The sequence below is a fragment of the Notothenia rossii genome (genome assembly GCF_949606895.1).
Source record: "Notothenia rossii genome assembly, chromosome: 8".
Taxonomy (NCBI): domain Eukaryota; kingdom Metazoa; phylum Chordata; class Actinopteri; order Perciformes; family Nototheniidae; genus Notothenia; species Notothenia rossii.
In genome coordinates this window covers 63,917,396-63,938,145 of record NC_136906.1, presented here as the reverse complement: position 1 = coordinate 63,938,145, position 20,750 = coordinate 63,917,396, and the positions used below count along the sequence as shown (strand labels likewise).

At 43.4% G+C, this 20,750-nt stretch overlaps 4 protein-coding genes and 2 pseudogenes across 6 annotated transcripts; all 6 read left to right on the top strand.

Annotated features, from left to right (window-relative positions):
* Nucleotides 1–3,258: 3,258 nt before the first annotated feature.
* LOC307016237 (C-X-C chemokine receptor type 2-like) lies at nucleotides 3,259–8,109 on the top strand (annotated as a pseudogene). Its single transcript has 6 exons — nucleotides 3,259–3,987; nucleotides 6,675–6,764; nucleotides 6,849–6,990; nucleotides 7,183–7,280; nucleotides 7,537–7,665; nucleotides 7,873–8,109. The product of its transcript is annotated as a C-X-C chemokine receptor type 2-like (transcript).
* Nucleotides 8,110–8,997: 888 nt separating this feature from the next.
* On the top strand, nucleotides 8,998–10,991 carry LOC307016236 (C-C chemokine receptor type 7-like; the record flags this gene model as incomplete). The annotated part of the gene is made up of 2 exons (XM_079645275.1): nucleotides 8,998–9,846; nucleotides 10,986–10,991. The coding sequence occupies exons 1-2, from the start codon at nucleotides 9,025–9,027 to the stop codon at nucleotides 10,989–10,991; spliced, it is 828 nt and encodes a 275-aa protein (XP_079501401.1). The 5' UTR covers nucleotides 8,998–9,024.
* A 607-nt stretch (nucleotides 10,992–11,598) lies between these two features.
* On the top strand, nucleotides 11,599–13,087 carry LOC307015327 (leukotriene B4 receptor 1-like; the record flags this gene model as incomplete). The annotated part of the gene is made up of 1 exon (XM_079643839.1): nucleotides 11,599–13,087. The coding sequence occupies one exon, from the start codon at nucleotides 11,599–11,601 to the stop codon at nucleotides 12,505–12,507; it is 909 nt and encodes a 302-aa protein (XP_079499965.1). The 3' UTR covers nucleotides 12,508–13,087.
* A 633-nt stretch (nucleotides 13,088–13,720) lies between these two features.
* On the top strand, nucleotides 13,721–14,357 carry LOC307016235 (leukotriene B4 receptor 1-like; the record flags this gene model as incomplete). Its single annotated transcript, XM_079645274.1, has 2 exons — nucleotides 13,721–13,744; nucleotides 13,818–14,357. 2 exons carry the CDS (start codon nucleotides 13,721–13,723, stop codon nucleotides 14,355–14,357), a joined length of 564 nt encoding a protein of 187 aa, XP_079501400.1.
* A 2,034-nt stretch (nucleotides 14,358–16,391) lies between these two features.
* On the top strand, nucleotides 16,392–17,600 carry LOC307014029 (leukotriene B4 receptor 1-like). Its single transcript, XM_079641676.1, has one exon. It carries the CDS (start codon nucleotides 16,614–16,616, stop codon nucleotides 17,505–17,507), a length of 894 nt encoding a protein of 297 aa, XP_079497802.1. The 5' UTR covers nucleotides 16,392–16,613; the 3' UTR covers nucleotides 17,508–17,600.
* Nucleotides 17,601–19,019: 1,419 nt separating this feature from the next.
* LOC307016234 (leukotriene B4 receptor 1-like) lies at nucleotides 19,020–20,505 on the top strand (annotated as a pseudogene). Its single transcript has 2 exons — nucleotides 19,020–19,836; nucleotides 20,488–20,505. The product of its transcript is annotated as a leukotriene B4 receptor 1-like (transcript).
* The last annotated feature ends 245 nt before the right edge of the window (nucleotides 20,506–20,750 follow it).

Genomic DNA, 20,750 nt, shown 5'->3' with positions numbered 1-20,750 from the left:
GTTACTAATACTCAACTTAGCCTGGACCGCAAGAATCAACACCCAGATTTAACTTCTGTTCCTCCCTGTTACGATGATCTGGCCAAGGTATTTTGTAAAGTGAGAGCCACCTCCCTTCCTCCTCATAGGCCGTATGATTGTGCCATCAATCTATTACCTGGGGCTCCAATTCCAAAGGGAAGGTTATACTCCATCTCGGGTCCTGAGAAGGAGGCTATGAAGAAGTACATTGACACCTCTCTTCGTGCAGGTCTGATCCGCCCGTCTTCCTCCCCGGCTGGGGCGGGTTTTTTCTTTGTGGGAAAAAAGGACGGATCCCTTAGGCCATGCATTGATTATTCTCCTTTAAATGACATTACGGTTAAGAACAGGTATCTTCTCCCCCTCATGGCTACTGCTTTTGAACAACTTCAAGACTCTAACATTTTTACCAAGTTAGACTTGCGTAATGCCTACCATCTGGTGAGAATTTGTGAGGGGGATGAGTGGAAGACCGGGTTTAACACATCCACAGGGCACTATGAGTATCTCGTCATGCCATTTGGTCTCACCAATGCTCCAGAAGTTTTTCAAGCACTCATTAACAATCTTTTAACTGAGTTTTTAAACCGTTTTGTGTTTGTATATCTTGACGATATTTTAATATACTCACCTGGCAAAGACTCTCAAATTCACCATGTACGTCAGGTCCTCCAAAAGCTCCTGGAGAACTAACTGTATGTGAAGGCAGAGAAATGTGAGTTTCATGCTAAGACTGTGTCCTTCCTAGGGTTTATCATAGCTCCTGGTCTGATCCAGATGGACCCGGCCAAAATCAGTGTGGTGGCTAAGTGGCCTACGCCAGACAACCGCAAGGGGGTGCAACGTTTTCTGGGCTTTGCAAACTTTTACAGGCGCTTCATCAGAAGTTTCAGCACTATTGCTTCTCCCCTTCATGTTCTCACGTCCCCTCAGGTGCCTTTTGTGTGGTCTCCTCAGGCCGAGGAGGCTTTCCGCCATCTCAAGGAGAGGTTCACCTCAGCCCCCATCCTCATTGTTCCCGACCCAACTCGTCAGTTCGTGGTAGAGGTTGATGCCTCAAATGAAGGGGTGGGGGGTGTCCTGTCGCAGCGGTCCAAGGAAGACAACAAACTTCATCCCTGCGCCTTTCTCTCCAATAAACTCTCCTCTGCAGAGCGGAACTACGACGTGAGGAACCGTGAGTTGTTGGCGGTAAAGATTGCTCTGGAAGAATGGAGACATTGGTTGGAGGGGGCTCAGCTCCCTTCTATAGTTTGGACCGACCACAAGAATCTCGAGTACATTAGGAAGGCTAAAAGACTAAATTCTTGCCAATCAAGATGGTCTCTGTTTTTTAATCGTTTTAACTTCACTCTGTCTTACAGGCCGGGGTCCCAGAACGCCAAGCCAGATGCCCTGTCCCGTTTGTTTGACCCCGAGCCGGTTGCCAAGAAGCCTGAATCCATCCTCCCACTGAACCATGTGGTAGGGGCGGTCACTTGACAAATAGAATCTGTGGTGAAGCAAGCTAATGGTGAGAGCCTGGCACGTAGTGGTTGCCCGCCAAACCGTCTGTTTGTGCCTGTTACTGTACGTCCACAGGTCATCCATTGGGCTCACCCATCGCTGCTCACCTGCCATCCGGAGAGGACCATATTCTTTATCAAGCAACGTTTTTTGTGGCGATCCATGGAGCGTGAGGTCCGGGAGTATGTGGAGGCCTGTCCCGTCTGCGCCCGCAACAAGACATCCTCCAGGGCACAGATGGGGCTGCTCCGGCCGCTCCCGGTTCCCAGCCGTCCCTGGTCTGAGATTTCCGTGGATTTCGTCACTGGACTCCCGATGTCAGAAGGTAACACCACCGTACTCACGGTGGTGGACCGCTTTTCTAAGATGGTTCATTATATTGCCTTACCCAAGCTGCCATCTGCCAAAGAGACGGCAGAGATCATGATGACTCATGTATTCCGTATCCATGGTTCCCCCGAAGATATTGTCTTAGACCGGGGTCTGCAGTTCATCTCACGCTTCTGGAAGGAGTTCTGCAACCTCATTGGGGCATCAGTGAGCCTGTCATCCGGCTACCATCCGGAGTCCAATGGCCAGACCGAACGTCTTAATCAGGAATTAGAGACTGGGCTCCGCTGCCTCATCTCCCAGAACCCTTCCTCCTGGAGCAGGCATCTCACATGGGTAGAGTACGCCCACAACACGCTCCCCACGGCCCCTACTGGGTTGACTCCCTTCCAGGCTGCCTATGGGTATCAACCTCCTACCTTTCCGGATCTCGAGAAGGAAGTCACAGTCCCGTCCGCCCACGCCCTGGTTCGGCGTTGGAGGGTTATGGGTCAGAGGAACGCTGCTGGATCCCATCAAGATTTGTCGAGGATCAGACTCTCATTAATGACTTTTTTCGCCAGCACCCTCAAGTTCCTGGGCCGTCGGGAGTCGGCCCTAGAGGGGGGAGTACTGTCATCTCTGGCAAATTATGTTAGTTTAGTTAAGTGTTTTTTTTGTCCTTGTCTAGTGATTTTCCCCTTTAATTTTGAATAGTAATCTTTCCTCTCGTTTCAGATACTCTGACCTCCCTTCCTTGTGTGTCTCCCACTCCTGTGATTGTCGACCACGCCCCTGATTGTTTCCAGCTGTTCCCCATTACCTGGTGTATTTATTGTCCTCGTCTCCCTCTGTCCTGCGCCAGTTCGTTTCGTTTCTTGTGACAGTCTACCAGCGTATCATGCCAGAAAGAATCCCAAGCAGAGCTTTGAGCCACGTCTTGTCTAAGTATTCTTATTTTCATGCTCCTAGTGTTTTTTCATCATTGAAGTGATTTTGTTTTGTAAGTGTTTTTCCTCATCAAGAGCGACTTTGTTTTGATACTGTTCTTCCTCGTTAAGAGTGATTTAGTTTTTGTTTCCCACTGTCGTGGAGTTTTGGTTTGAATAAAACCTTTTTTTTGTAAAAACCTGTGTGAGTCGTGCAATTGAGTTCAAACCCGTTTATTCAGTCGTAACAGCAAAAAGAAGATCACACAGTAATACAAGACTATTGAACTATTAGAAGTTTCCGGCTGAAAGCTGTTTTAAGGGAACCGAATATGGGGAAATGTATCAGATAATGAAGCCATGAAAACATTTATTTGCATTTAAATATAGAGTACATCGGCATCCCTCTTTAGATGTGTCCTCTTTATCCTGCAACACTCAATTATCTCACTCGGTGGCCAACTTTCAGCTGGTCTAGCAGCAAGTTTGCAGCATGGAACAATTCAACTCCTCTCTGGTCCCCTTTAACATCTCGTCCACTCCTGGAGAACCATCTCCTACCTCCTTGGTCTCCATCCATCTGGTCCCAGTGGTGGTGCTGTCCATATGCTTCCTGCTGGGAGTTCCTGGGAATATTGCTTTGATCATCCTCAAGCCAAACTGGCAGCACCTGTCCAGTCTGAGCCAGAGTCTGATGCTGAATTTGACCGTATCAGACCTGATCTGCCTGCTCCCCCTGCCTCTGTGGATTTAAACCTTACTGTACAGCTGGACTCTCGGCCTGGTGGCTTGTAGGCTCCTCACGTATTTCATGTACTGCAGCATCTATTCTAGTCTAATAACTGTGACATTGCTGAGTGTCCAACGCTACCTACAGGTGGTGCACATGCAGAATTGCTTGCATCGGGCAGGCAGGAGGAGGCTGCTGGTTCTCTGGTTACCATGATCCTGTCTATCCCTGCTTTAGTGATCCGACAGCTGATCGAAGAACAGCATGGGACATCCTGCACAGATTCCTACGCTCCACCTTCCCAGCTGGTGGCTGTGCTGCTGCCACAGTGCCTCAGGATTTGTTTCAATTTCTGTCGTGGCCTTTTCGTACATCGGTGTCCAGAGAAAAGTGAACCAGGCAGCTTTCTTCAACAACCCACAGATGGCCCGGCTCATCACAAGTATCATTGTGACCTCTTTTGTCCTATGGATGCCGTATTACATCACACATGTACTTGGTGTGGCAGCTATTTTGCTAAAAAATGACGGCCTATGGAAGTTTTGCTAGAACAGTTCGAGCATTTTTGGGGCACTGGTATTTGTGAATAGCTGCCTTAATCCCCTCATTTATGCTTTTGCTTTAAAAAACACGTGCACTTTGTGCGGAGAAAGGGAACATTAGTTGTTATAGCTGTTGGTTATGCAAAGATGCCGATATTAGAGTATTCTCTCACCAAACTGTCAGGTTGTTGTAGCTATATTTCACACAGACACAGGATCTTGAATGAAAATTAACCATCCTCTTTACTAACTCTCCGTATTTGTTTTTCTGACCTGATATGTTTGTGGTCAGGCACATAGAACTCACGTAGGGAGGGCAATACACACGTGTATGCACGCGCACACACACACACACACACACACACACACACACACACACACACACACACACACACACACACACACACACACACACACACACTTCCTTTTTTTGTTTCCCTCATATTATATTGTGTTAGATAAATATTTGTGTCTTTACAATTTTGCCCTCTGCCTTTATTTCCCTGAGCCCTTGAGTTACCTAGAGCAAAATAGTTACAGCATATATTTAGTGATTTTAATGTTAACAGATCATTGATGCAATAACATTTGGACCCAATTTGCCTGACTTGACACATGGAATAAAACATGGGCGTAGGAAGCATCCTCAATGTGGGTTAGACAATTTAACAGGTGGTGGACCTAACCTCCTCTAGGGGGGTCCGGAGGCATGCTCCCCCGGGATTTTATTTTTTTAAATGTTGAAGTTAAAAGCATCAATCTGGTGCACTTTGAGAGGAAAATTAGGGACTAAATCTATGGACACATCTCTCAACACCCATATGACCAGATTGACTTTTTCTTTCAACATTTATTTGAACAGCAAGTGGAGGCAAAAGTGACTGCACCCAAAACAATAAACCTGCTAGCTAACTAGCCTAAACTCAGTAACAGAATGTGGGCAACACGTTCTTCTCCACAGCCGCGCGACCTCTGAGTCAGACGTCACTTCCCCCTTTTCTATCCTACGGGTACAGCCACTCCCCCTGAACCCCGTTTCCCTGCCAACCCCCCCTCCCCCTCCCCTATGCAAGCCCCTCCCTCTGAACCCAGGGCTCGCTACAATACTGTATACTAGGGATGTGCATCTCCATCACTGAGGCCGATACGATGCGCATCTCGATACGTTGCCACGATACGATACATTAACGATACATTTGATACAGGCGATGCGATACGATACGATTCACCCCTGTTGCGATACAGTTCGATACGATTTGATTCAATATTATGCGATACGGGGCGATACGATGCGATTCAACACGATGCAAAATAATAATACTTCAATATGGTACGACAGAGGATTTTTGTTTTATTCCTCATATGCAGCAAATCATAAATTAACAAAAAAGTGCTTCACATATTTGGTTTTCTCTACTAGTAATGCGCATCCCATCATGCTGTTTCTTTTTTACCTTAAAAAACTCTCCAGGGTAGGCTACAGTACAATTGTATAACACCTCACAGTTAAACAATTTAAGGATATGTTGCCCATGATTAACAATGTGCAAATAACAACTACCATAGTGCAATGCCCATACAGCTTCCAGCCTGATGTGCTTAACACTCATTCATAGGCTAACTCACCAGTGAGCAGAAAGCAGTGGTTTCTATATGAACAATAAAGAAAATAACCTTTCTCAAACAGGTATTTCATAACTGCTTACAATTGTAAGGAAGACATTTAAACTATTATTGGCAGTCACAGGCTGCTGTAAACTAAACACCTTTCTCTCTGACAGAACACCTCACTGAGTGATTGAACTCATATGTCTAACTTTCAGGTTTCTCTTTTCAGCCCAGCCCAGCCCAGCCCAGTGGGGTGTGGGCCACACCCCTCCAGGGAGTGGCCGGAACACTTACAAATGTGGGCCGGTAGGATTTAGGTAAGCAAAAAAAAGAAAGAAAAGGGAGTGGCCGGAACACTGAAAAATGTGGGCCGGTAGGATTTAGGCAAAAAAAAAAAAAAACTCCCGGCATTCCCAATGGCCAGTCCGCCCCTGGCCCAAAACTTCCACCAGGAAGCAGCTCCAACGTTTTTTGGGCTTTGCAAATTTCTATCGCCCGTTCATCAGAGACTACAGTCGTGTTGCCAGTCCTCTCAACCAACTCACCTCCCCAGCAATCCCCTTCTCGTGGAGTACTCAGGCTGAGGCTGCCTTCTCTGAGCTGAAGAGACGTTTCACCTCTGCCCCTATTCTTACGAATCCTGACCCATCTCTTCAGTTTATTGTTGAGGCTGATGCATCCAACACCTGTGTGGGGGCTGCTCTATCACAACGCTCAGTCTCCGATCAAAAGCTTCACCCTTGTGCTTTTTTTCCCCGACGACTGACAACCTCTGAGTGCAACTATGATGTTGGCAACAGGGAGCTGCTTGCTGTAAAGCTTGCGCTGGAAGAATAGAGGCACTGGCTGGAAGGCTCTGAACATCCATTCATTGTGTGGATAGACCACAGGAACCTGGTCTACATACAAACTGCCAAACGACTAAACTCCCGTCAGGCACGCTGGGCATTGTTTTTTGGAAGGTTCAACTTCACCCTTACCTACCGACCTGGTTCTAGAAACCTTAAACCTGACGCATTGTCCCGGCAGTTTGCAGTGGAACAGGACCCCATAGTTACTGACACCATAATTCTCGCTACCAGAGCGGTGGGCGCTGTGACATGGGAGATTGAGAACTCAGTGAGGAATGCACAGAGAGACCAGCCAGATCCAGAAAATGGTCCCGATAACCGTTTGTTTGTACCTGACTCTGTCCGCTCACAGGTTCTCCTATGGGCCCATGCTTCCCGCTTTGCCTGCCACCCGGGTTTGAAGCGGACCCTATCCCTCCTGAGACGACACTTCTGGTGGCCTTCCATGGAAGCGGACTCTCGAGCCTTTGTGCTGGCCTGCACTGTCTGCGCCCGTAGCAAGTCTTCACACTAGACTCCTATCGGTCTACTCCAGCCTCTCCCAGTCCCTAGTTGTCCCTGGAGTCACATCGGCCTAGACTTTGTTACCGGCCTCCCGGTTTCACAGGGTAACTCAACCATTCTCACTATTGTCGATCGCTTTTCCAAAGCTGTTCATTTTGTGCCCCTTCCTAAACTCCCCACAGCCTCTGGAACTGCTGACCTCCTGGTCAATCATGTGGTCCGGCTTCATGGCATTCCAACAGACATTGTTTCCGACCGAGGGCCACAGTTCATATCTCAGGTATGGAAAGCATTCTGTCGAGCACTTGGAGCATCTGTCAGTCTCTCCTCAGGCTATCATCCTCAGACTAACGGGCAGGCCGAAAGAGCCAATCAGGACCTTGGAGCTGCACTTCGCTTTGTCACCTCCCGGAATCCCACCTCCTGGACCTTACATCTGCCCTGGATTGAATACGCTCATCACTCACTGTCTAGTGCTGCCACCGGTATGACCCCATTTGAATTTTCTCTTGGATATCAATCCCCTTTGTTCCCAGCCCAAGAGGACGAGATCGCAGTTCCCTCTGTCCAAGCCCATCTCCGCCGTTGTCGGAGGATCTGGAAGGATGAACGCAATCGGCATATTGCGAACCGCTACCGGACCGCAGCTCCCCAGTTCCAACCAGGTCAGAAAGTTTGGCTTTCTTCTAAAAATATTTCTTTAAAAGCTGAGTCTAAGAAGTTGAAACCACGCTTCATTGGTCCCTATGTGATCGAGCGCATAATCAATCAATCTACTGTTAGACTCAAGCTGCCTCCCTCCATGATAATTCACCCCACCTTTCATGTGTCCCAGTTGAAACCAGTGTTTTCCAGCCCTGTGTGCCCTCCAGCCATCTTCCCCCCCACCCACCCTTGTTATTGATGACCACCCGGCCTACACATTCCGACGGCTGTTGGACATTCGCCGCCGGGGCCGTGGGTACCAGTATCTGGTCGATTGGGAGGGTTATGGTCCTGAGGAGAGGAGCTGGGTGTCCCGCAAGCTCATTCTAGGTCCCTCTCTCATTCGGGACTTTCACAGAGACCACCCAGACAAGCCTGGTGGTTCGCCTGGAGGCTCCCGTTGAGGGGTTGGGGGGTACTGTCACGGTCCAAACTGTGTCTCTGATTGTCCCTGTTACTTCCCCTGTGTGTGTGTGTGTGTGTGTGTGTGTGTGTGTGTGTGTGTGTGTGTGTGTGTGTGTGTGTGTGTGTGTGTGTGTGTGTGTGTGTGTGTGTGTGTGTGTGTGTGTGTGTGTGTGTGTGTGTGTGTGTGTGTGTGTGTGTGTGTGTGTGTGTGTGGAGGGGGTGTGGTTTCCCTTGCAGGCAGCAGCCTGATTGCACTCACCTGGCCGACTGACTCAGCTGTCCCTCATCATTCCAATCATGACACAGCATATCTACTCCAGTCTCCCAGCAACTCTCCCAACATCTCCCAGCCAGATTGTTTTCTACACCAGTGGTATTGCATCCTCCTGGCTGCTCAATTCAGTTATCTTGTCTGTGTGTTATTCTGTACTTTTTGTAAGTAGTTTCTCCTTGCGCTTCCAGTGCGATCCCTCAGCCATCGACCACCAGAGCTTCCAGCCAACCTGCTTGCTTCTTCCTTCACTATACCTGCCTGCCTTGTTCTCGGTCCAGCCTGAACTGCCTACCTCCACTCCGGACCTCCATAGTCTCCAAATCTGCCTGAGTCTCCGAACAATAAACCATTTAAACATCTTAAGTCATTGCCTGCGCCTGGTTCCTGTTTAAAACAAAATCCGAACAGAAAATTGCATTATACATAGGTTCTTTTATTTTTTGTGTGGTGAAAGCTGTTCAAGGAAATGTATCATATAATGAGGGCAAGCAAAACTATGCAGCCATGAAAAACATAATTTGCATTTGGACATGTAGCCTTGGCATTTCCTCTTTAAATCTGTTCTCTTTATCCTGTGTAACACTCCATCATCACTCACTCGGTGCCCAACACTCAGCTTGTCTAGCACCAAGTTTGCAGCATGGAAGAATTCAACTCCTCTCTGGGCACCTTTAACATCTCCTCCACTCCTGATCATCCATCTACTGCCTCCTGGGTCTCCATCCGTTTGGTCCCAGCGTTGGTGCTGTCCATCTGCTTCCTGCTTGGAGTTTCTGGGAATATTGCTGTGATCATCCTCAAGCCAAACTGGCAGCACCTGTCCAGTCTGAGCCAGAGTCTGATGCTGAATTTGGCCATATCAGATCTGATCTGCCTGCTACCCCTGCCTCTGTGGATTTACGCCTTACTGTACAGCTGGACTCTCGGCCTGGTGGCTTGTAAGCTTCTGGCGTATCTCATGTACTGCAGCCTCCATTCTAGCCTGCTTTCGGTGACAATGCTGAGTGTCCAACGCTACCTACTGGTGGTGCACCTGCAGAACATTTTTGATCGTGTAGGAAAGATGAGGCTTCTGGTTCTGCTCTGGCTGGTTACCATGATCCTGTCTATCCCTGCTTTAGTGATCCGACAGGTGATCGAAGAACAGCATGGGACATCATGCACAGGTACCCACTCTCCCCCTTCCCAGCTGGTGGCTGTGCTGCTGCCAGAGTGCCTCATAGGGTTTGTTTCAATTTCTGTTGTGGCCTTTTTATACATCGGTGTCCAGAGAAAAGTGAACCAGGCAGCTTTCTTTACCAACCCACAGACGACCCGGCTCATTACAAGTATCATTGTGACCTTTTTTGTCCTACGGATGCCATATTACATCACAAACGTACTTGGCGTGGCAGCTATTCTGCTAAAAAATGACGGCCTATGGAAGTTTTGCTTGAACAGCTGGAACATTTTTATAGCATTGGTATTTGTGAATAACTGCTTTAATCCCCTCCTTTATGCTTTTGCTTTAAAAAACACATGCACTTTGTGCGGAGAAAGGGAACATTAGTGCTGTTGGTTATGCAAAGATGCCGATATTAGAGTAGCCTCTCACCAAACTGTGAAGTTATTTTATATATATTGATTGTTGTGTTTTTATTTAGGTCTTAATGTGTGCACATGTAAACATGTGTCTTTGAGTGTGTATATATTTGCACACATATTTTTATATTTTATACTCTATATACATTGTTTTTATATTCGGGATAGTGGGAAACAGTATTTCAATCTCTCTGTCTGTACACACACACTGGAAGATTGACATTAAAGTTGACTTTGAAGTTGTTGAAGCTATATTTCACACAGACACAGGATCTTGATTGAAAATCAACCATCCTCTAATAACTGCCCGTATTTGTTTTTCTGACATGTAGGGAGGGCAACACACACACACACACACACACACACACACACACACACACACACACACACACACACACACACACACACACACACACACACACACACACACACACACACACACACACACACAAATAAAAGGCACCATTACTAGTTACAGTATAGACCTTTTTTTTTACTCCAAAAGACAGCTGTGTTTAGTGTCTATTGCAAACACGGCAAATTAAATGCAAAGTTTATCCTTCACTGAAAAACTGAAACGTTCAACAAAACCACATAACTGCATTAGGTTAGTTGAAAGCAATAATATTAGGTTGAACATGTTTAAACTTAATATTATTTATTTTAATAAAAGTCAAAGTTTCAGTTTTTTCAGTGTTGGACACCGAACCGCCTCTGAATAGGACTTGTGGCAAGATGAATTTTCTCAAAATATTAAAGGTTTGATTAAGATAGTTATATTTATATAATTTATAAAATGGTGAAAATTATGTTTGAAACACACAGTTTGAGGCAAATATATATAGATTTATAATCGCTTATAAATCAGAATTGGGATGTGTGAAAATGCTTTTACTTCTACATTATCTAAATACTGTTTTTCCATTTACTGTAGGCTTCATGACTGCAAAAGGTTCCATGCCATATTATGCGGTCAATAAAGTCAAAGCTCCATTTAATGTGTTGTGTATAATTTTATAGGTGTAGTTCATGTGAAATGCGACTCATCGGAAACAAAAAGGCCTGAACAGGCATACCATTTCATGAGAATAGACATACTGAGTTCCAAAAGTGGAGGTTTTCGGACGTGACTGCCCTTTTGTATACATTTGATACATGTCTATAATGCATGCACTGACCAAAGCTAGCCCGGATTTCAGTATACAACCAAATCACCGATCCAAATAACGTATGGTTAGATAAACAAAACTTTTATGATTTAGATAGAAGCATCATATTTGTTATGTAGAGTAAGCTGTTCTAATTCTAATCATCACTTCTGAGTGCAAGACATTGATGATGATGATGATGATGATGATGATGATGATGATGATGATGATGATGATGATGATGATGATGATGATGATGATGATGCAAAGAAAATTCACCACATTCACTGGTGGCCACCTGAAAGAAACATACAAACACTTTTGCTATATATAGAAAATAAAATACAAATAGGACTCAGGTTTTAATTTGACTTCTCTGGAAGAGTGGTGGTGAAAACTGTTTCCTGTTTCTGTGAAAGCCTGACACAGTTCCTATAACTAACTCGCTGCCCAACTTTCAGCTTGTCTAGCAGCAAGTTTGCAGCATGGAACAACTCAACTCCTCTGCGGTCATCTTTAACATCTCCTCCACTCCTGGAGATCCATCTCCTGCGTCCTGGGCCTCCATCAAACTGGTCTCTGTTGTGGTGGTTTCAATATGCTTCCTGCTGGGAGTTCCTGGGAATATTGCTGTGATCATCCTCAAGCCAAACTGGCAGCACCTGTCCAGTCTGAGCCAGAGTCTGATGCTGAATTTGGCCATATCAGACCTGATCTGCCTGCTACCCCTGCCTCTGTGGATTTACACTTTTGTGAAAGGCTGGACTCTCGGCCTGGTGGCTTGTAAGCTTCTGGCATATTTCATGTACTGCAGCCTCTATTCTAGCCTCCTGACAGTGACAGTGCTGAGTGTCCAGCGCTACCTACAGGTGGTGCACCTGCAGAAAATCTTCGACCGGGTTGGAAAGAGGAGGCTTCTGGTTCTGCTCTGGCTGGTTACCATGATCCTGTCTATCCCTGCTTTAGTGGTTCGACATGTGATCAAAGGCCAGCATGGGACAGACTGCCACTTCCAGTACTCTTCCCAGTCCCAGCAGGTGGCTGTGATGCTGACAGAGACCCTGACCGGATTTGTTTCAATTTCTGTTGTGGCATTTTCATACATGGGCCTCCACAGAAAAGTGAACCAGGCAGCTTTCTTCAACAACCCACTGACGACCCGGCTGGTCACAAGTATCATTGTGACCTTTTTTGTTCTATGGATGCCATATCATATCACAAATGTGCTTGGTGTGGCAGCAATTTCATTCAAAAATGAAAGAGTTTTGAAGTTTTGCATGGACAGCTGGTACACTGTTTCAGCATTGGTGTTTGTTATCAGCAGCCTTAATCCACTTCTTTATGCGTTTGCTTCTAAAAACATGTGCACTGTGTGCAAAGAAAGTACATATTGATTATGTTGTAAATGCAGAAGCTTGCTGTTAAATAAAGTGTAATTATTTGATATAGTATGATTGGAAATGCCAGATATGACAAATGTACCTGGTGTGCGAACATATTGGCTTAAAAACGAGGGACTGAGGAAGTCACTTATCTATTGCAGAACCTTTGTGATGTTAAAATAATTCACAGAAATAACCCCACCATTACTAGTGTAATTTAGTCTAAAGATATCAGCTGATACACAGCTTATTTTTACCCAGAATTCTCGTGAATTCTTCCATATAATTATAACTGTTATGATACTGAAAGAGGATGTTTGTGGTCAGCAAGACTAATCAGAGTAAATCATCTGCATCTCAAGCACACCATTACAGTAAATGTCTAAAAATATATTTTTGTTTATCTATATGTATTGGTTGTGTTCAATGTTTAATGTTGTTCACTTAGCTTTATTGTTGTGATCTCTTTTAAGTCAGATATTTGAGTAGCCTCTCACCACACCGTTAAGTTGTTTTCAGCAAAAATTCACACAGACGCAGGAGCTTGGATGCAATTTACCATTCTTACCATTCTAAATCAGAATAAAAAACACACACACACACACACTTCCTTTTTTCAGTCTAGATAATTTGTTGAAAGAATATTTGTGTGTTTATCATTAGAATATTTTTTAATAAATACTTTTTAATATAAATGTTGGTCTGTTATTAATGTTGTACAAGAGTGAATGCTGCCAACCTCTACTATTGATGACTCCAGAATCCTTCAACCTTGTTAAGCTAGTGATATGGTCATTATTTTTTTGTAATCATCATTTTAATCAGTATTAACATTTAACAAATTGATATTTGGATATATTTTATTCAACTATATTAATTGGCTATCAGTTTTCCTTTCCGAAGGGTAGTTCCCCAAGTAACTTGAATATTAATGAAAGTTATTATATGCAGGAACATCCTAAAGAACAAGGAATACCCTGGTGTCTGTGTCTGCAGAGATCCTGCCGTTTATTTTTTTATTATTTTGTTTTAAATGTTATCACTTTAACACACTGCGGAGTCTTTACTGTTGAATAATATCTAGATATACATTTTTTGTTTTACGTCTCTTGAGGTATTGTGGTGAAAACTGTTTCCTGTGTTCTTGTTACCGTGTAAGTCTGACAAAGTTCCGTTCACTCACTCTGTGCCCAACTTTCAGCTGATCTAGCAGCAAGTTTGCAGCATGGAAGAATTCAACTCCTCTCTGGTCACCTTCAACATCTCCTCCACTCCTGATCATCCATCTACTGCCTCCTTGGTCTCCATCCGTCTGGTCCCAGCGGACTCTCGGCCTGGTGGCTTGTAAGCTTCTGGCGTATCTTTCGTACTGCAGCCTCTATTCTAGCCTCCTGACAGTGACAGTGCTGAGTGTCCAGCGCTACCTACAGGTGGTGCACCTGCAGAAAATCTTCGACCGGGTTGGAAAGAGGAGGCTTCTGGTTCTGCTGTGGCTGGTTACCATGATCCTGTCTATCCCTGCTTTAGTGATCCAACATGTGATCAAAGACCAGCATGGGACTGACTGTCACTTCCAGTACTCTTCCCAGTCCCAGCAGATAGCCGTGATGCTGACAGAGACCCTGACCGGGTTTTTTGCCATTTCTGTCATGGTATTTTCATACATGGGCCTCCACAGAAAAGTGAACCAGGCAGCTTTCTTCAACAACCCACAGACCACCCGGCTGGTCACAAGTATCATTGTGACATTTTTTGTTCTATGGATGCCATATCATATCACAAATGTGCTCGGTGTGGAAGCAATTTCACTCAAAAATGAAAGAGTTTTGAAGTTTTGCATGGACAGCTGGTACACTGTTTAAACATTGGTGCCTATGATCAGCTGCTTTAATCCACTTCTTTATGCGTTTGCTTCAAAAACATGTGCACTGTGTGCGGAGAAAGGGAACATTAGTGCTGTTGATAATGCAGTAGCTCAATGTTTCAGGTAGTGTAATTACTTGATTTTGTATGATCTGAAATAACATTTTGACTTCAAAAGAAAACACAAAAAATATACCCATTAACCTGTGAAACTCAAAAAAGGTGATTTAGTCCAAAGTTCTAACATTATATACAGTTTATAATTTATTTTATGATCAATTGTGAGGCTAACCATAGTCTTTCCTCTGATTCTCCAAAAAATATGTTTTAATTGGTTAGGCAGAGAGTTGAAAGATGAAGATGGTAATGATACAGGCACCGACATATCAATTTTTACTGTCATCATACTGAAAGATGATGTTTGTGGTCTGTAAGATTAATTTGAGTAAATTATCTGGAAGTTTATTTTGCATACAAAGTATGAATGTTTTACACAGTAGTGTCATTGTTACTGGACAAAGCAATCTGCAACATTCAATGGAAAAATTAGGACAGCTTTTTTTGTATATGTTTGGTTGGGTTTAATGTTTAACAGTGGCGAACCGTCAGGGCCTTCAAGGTATTCAGAGAATACCCTGTAACACTCAGATAAAACAAACAAAAAATCGATGTAATTATATAAATAAAATGTATATAAAATGAATAAATGAGAATCGTATCTGTGTTGTTGATCTGTAAAATTACAGTGTTGCGTTGATTTGTTTGTCCTTCTCGGACCATGCATTACGCATTTCAGTGGTTTTGTGTTAGAAAAGAAAGCAACCAATCAGATCTTGTTCTGGGTCTCTGGGTAGAATATCCTTCAACCAAGGTATTCTACATCCTTGATCGAATGCCCTGGCCGTTGCACTGAATGAGAGCGTTTGGATTGACAGTTTGATCAACCAATCAGATATTGATTTGTAGCCAATGGGCGTATTCTTTCAGAGTTTCCCTCGGTTCCAGGGTACTCTAGAAGGCCCGCTAGTTAACTGGCTCGAGACAGAGGATGAATGCGACGAAGCAATTCATGCCGTTTTATTGTTTTTAACGTTGAAATGGCAAGTGCAACGTTGATGAAGATGAAGTTGTTGCGGAATTGTTGTGAGTACCCTTTTCAAGACGACAATTCAGTGAAAAGACGGACATTATAACGACGGGGGGGGGCGGCAGCGGTGGGGGGTGTGTGTGTCTGGTGTCTACAGAAGGTCCAGTTGTGATAGACACGGTTCGCCACTGATGTTTAATGATGTTCACTGAGTTTCATTGTTGTACTTTTTTAGGTCATATTTTAGAGTAGCCTCTCACCACACTGTTAAGTTGTTGGTAGCTATATTTCACACAGACACAGGATATTGCATGCATTTTAACATTGTCTTTACTAACTCTCCACATTTTTTTTCTGACCTGACACGTTTGTTAATGCTCAGGCACACGGAACTCACATAAGGAGGACAACACACTCTCTCACACACACACACACACACACACACACACACACACACACACACACACACACACACACACACACACACACACACACACACACACACACACACACACACACACACACACACACACACAATCACGCATACTTTTTCTTTGCTTCCTTCACTTTAACTTTTGTTACATACATATTTGTGTGCTTACAATTTTTGAATCAAATAATAAATGCTCTCTATTCCATATGCTGCTCTGTTTATTTTTGTTGTACAAGAGTGAATGCTGCCAACCTCTATTATTGATCACGGTAAAATCTTTTAACCTAGGTAAGATATCAATATGGTCATAGTTGGTTGGAGTTGTTAATTTCATTGTCAAATACATTTCTTAATTTATAGATGAGTACATTTAATGAAACTACATCAATTGGTTATATTTTTTTCCCTATTCAAAGGGTAGTTCCTCGAAGGAATTTTAATATTAACTAAATATATGATATGCAGGAATGTCCTAAAGAAAAATACAGGCTGATGCAAAAGTAATCACTCTCAGTCATTACTCATGAACTATAGAAGTTCGTGGCTGAAAGCTGTTTTAAGGGAACTGAATATGGGGAAATGTGTCAGATAATGAAGCCATGAAAACAATTATTTGCATTTAAATATAAAGTACATTGGCATTACCTCTTTAGATGTGTCCTCTTTATCCTGTGTAACACTCAATTATCTCACTCGGTGGCCAACTTTCAGCTGGTCTAAAAGCAAGTTTGCAGAATGGAAGAATTCAACTCCTCTCTGGTCCCCTTTAACATGTCCTCCACTCCTGCCTCCTTGGTCTCCATCCGTTTGGTCCCAGTGGTGGTGCTGTCCATCTGCTTCTTGCTGGGAGTTCCTGGGAATATTGCCGTGATCATCCTCAAACCAAACTGGCAGCACCTGTCCAGTCTGAGCCAGAGTCTGATGCTGAATTTGGCCATATCAGATCTGATCTGCCTGCTACCCCTGCCTCTTTGGATTTACGCCTTACTGTACAGCTGGACTCTCGGCCTGGTGGCTTGTAAGCTTCTGGCGTATCTCATGTACTGCAGCCTCTATTCGAGCCTACTGACAGTGACAGTGCTGAGTGTCCAGCGCTACCTACAGGTGGTGCACCTGCAGAAAACCTTCGACCGGGTTGGAAAGAGGAGGCTTCTGGTTCTGCTGTGGCTGGTTACCACGATCCTGTCTATCCCTGCTTTAGTGGTTCGACAGCTGATCAAACAACCGCATGGGACAGACTGCCACTTCCAGTACTCTTCCCAGTCCCAGGAGGTGGCTGTGATGCTGACAGAGACCCTGACTGGATTTGTTTCAATTTCTGTCATGGTATTTTCATACATGGGCCTCCACAGAAAATTGAACCAGGCAGCTTTCTTTAACAACCCACAGACCACCCGGCTGGTCACAAGTATAATTTTGACCTTTTTTGTTCTATGGATGCCATATCATATCACAAATGTGCTTGGTGTGGCAGCAATTTCACTCAAAAATGAAAGAGTTTTGAAGTTTTGCATGGACAGCTGGTACACTGTTTCAGCATTGGTGCCTATGATCAGCTGCTTTAATCCACTTCTTTATGCGTTTGCTTCTAAAAACATGTGCACTGTGTGCGGAGAAAGGGAACATTAGTGCTGTTGATAATGAAGTAGCTCAATGTTTCAGGTAGTGTAATTACTTGATTTTGCATGATCTGAAATAACATTACATAATGCAGTACTTTTTGACTTGAAAAGAAAACACAAAATATACCCATTAACCTGTGAAACTCAAAAAAGGTGATTTAGTCCAAAGTTCTAACGTCATACACAGTTTAGAATTTATTTTATGATCAATTGTGAGGTTAACCATAGTCTTTCCTCTGATTCTCCAAAAAGATATGTTTTAATTGGTTAGGCAGAGAGTTGAAAGATGAAGATGGTAATGATACAGGCACCGACATATCAATTATTACTGTCATCATACTGAAAGATGATGTTTGTGGTCTGTAAGATTAATTCGAGTGAATCATCTGGAAGTTTATTTTCAATACAAAGTATGAATGTTTTACACAGTAGTGTCATTGTTACTGGACAAAGCAATCTGCAACATTCAATGGAAAAATTAGGACAGCTTTTTTTTTGTATATGTTTGGTTGGGTTTAATGTTTAATGATGTTCACTGAGTTTCATTGTTGTACTTTTTTAGGTCATATTTTAGAGTAGCCTCTCACCACACTGTTAAGTTGTTGGTAGCTATATTTCACACAGACACAGGATATTGCATGCATTTTAACATTCTCTTTACTAACTCTCCACATTTTTGTTCTGACCTGACACGTTTGTTAATGCTCAGGTACATGGAACTCACATAGGGAGGACAACACACACACACACACACACACACACACACACACACACACACACACACACACACACACACACACACACACACACACACACACACACACACACACACACACACACACACACACACACACACACACACACACACACACACACACACACACACACGCATACTTTTTTTGTTTTGTTTCCTTCACTTTATCTTTAGTTACATAAATATTTGTGTGCTTACAATTTTGTATCTAACAATAAATGCTCTATATTCCATATGCTGCTGTTATTTTTGTTGTACAAGAGTGAATGCTGCCAACCTCTATTATTGATCACAGCAAAATGCTTTACAGTAACCTAGGTAAGATATCAATATGGTCATAGTAGGTTGGAGTTATTAATTGTATTGTTAAATACATTTCTTAATTTATAGATGAGTACATTTTATGAGACTACATCATTTGGTTATATTTTTTCCCCTATTGAAAGGGTAGTTCCTCAAAGGAATTTTAATATTAACTAAATATATGATATGCAGGAATGTCCTAAAGAAAAATACAGGCTGATGCAAAAGTAATCACTCTCAGTCATTACTCATGAACTATAGAAGTTCGTGGCTGAAAGCTGTTTTAAGGGAACCGAATATGGGGATATGTGTCAGATAATGAAGCCATGAAACAAATTATTTGCATTTAAATATAAAGTACATTGGCATTACCTCTTTAGATGTGTCCTCTTTATCCTGTGTAACACTCAATTATCTCACTCGGTGGCCAACTTTCAGCTGGTCTAGCAGCAAGTTTGCAGAATGGAAGAATTCAACTCCTCTCTGGTCCCCTTTAACATGTCCTCCACTCCTGGAGAACCATCTCCTGCCTCCTTGGTCTCCATCCGTCTGGTCCCAGTGGTGGTGCTGTCCATCTGCTTCCTGCTGGGAGTTCCTGGGAATATTGCTGTTATCATCCTCAAACCAAACTGGCAGCACCTGTCCAGTCTGAGTCAGAGTCTGATGCTGAATTTGGCCATATCAGACCTGATCTTCCTGCTACCCCTGCCTCTGTGGATTTACACCTTACTGTACAGCTGGACTCTTGGACTGGTGGCCTGTAAGCTCCTCACGTATTTCATGTCCTGCAGCATCTGTTCTAGCCTGCTAACCGTGACATTGCTGAGTGTCCAACGCTACCTACAGGTGGTGAACCTGCAGAATTGATTGGATCGGGCAGACAGGAGGAGGCTGCTGGTTCTCCTCTCGCTGGTTACCATGATCCTGTCTATCCCTGCTTTAGTGATCCGACAGGTGATCAAAGAACAGCATGGGACAGCCTGTACAGATTCCCACGCTCCCCCTTCCCAACTGGTGCTGCTGTCAGAGTGCCTTGTAGGATTTGTTTCAATGTCTGTCGTGGCCTTTTCATGCATCGGTGTCTGTAGAAAAATGAACCAGGCAGCTTTCTTCAACAACCCACAGACGACCCGGCTCATCACAAGTATCAATGTGACCTTTTTTGTTCTATGGATGCCATATTACATCACAAATGTACTTGGTGTGGCAGCTATTCTGCAAAAAAAATGATGGCCTTTGGAAGTTTTGCTTGAAAAGCTGTAACGATGTTTCAGGACTGGTATTTGTGATTAGCTGCCTTAATCCATTCCTTTATGCTTTTGCTTTTAAAAATATGTGCACTGTGTGCAAAGAAAGGGAACATTAGTACTGTTAGTAAGGCAGAAGGTAAGCATTTCGGGTATATGTAATCTCATGATTAAGTATGATCTCAAAGAATATTACAGAACTTCTATGATGTTAAAAGATACAAAAGAAAATGCAAAATCAAGATAATTTATTGTTATTGTAGCAGCTATTGGCAAAGAACAAGATTGCTTTACTTTTGTAAATGTTCATGTATTGATTGGGTTTAATGTGTAATGTTGTTCACTGAGCTTTACTGTTGTAATATCTGTTCAGTCATGTTATTGAGTAGTTGTTTATGTGAATACATGCAACTTGTGTTGGTCTTTGAAGACACACAGAGAGGAAATACAATGTTCAAAATGGCTTATCACTACCCAGATTTTTTTTCTGACCTGACACCTGCTCTTGCACACACAAACACATACACACACTCTTAATGTCACGCAATCAACACACACTGACAAACTTCCATTTGTTTCAGTCAATATATTTTGTTGAATGAATGTTGTGTGTTTACCATTATCATCTTTTTTTAATTATACTTTTTAATCTAAATGCTTGCCTGTTTTTGATGTTTTACAAGAGTGAATGTAACCTCTAGGCTACTATTGTTTTTGTGTTAATGTAATAGCAGTTCAAACAGGACCGGTCAAATTTGACCGCGAACACCAAAGTAAGGGGGGGAAAACGAACACAACAGGAGGGTTGAGCTTGTGATATTGTCATTTTTGGTTGTAGTTATTATTTTAATCTTTATTTACATTTTGAAATAGAAAGTTCAATTTATTTATAGAATATGTCACTATACGTGCCTTTGCATACCTCAAAACAAAACACATATTTTGT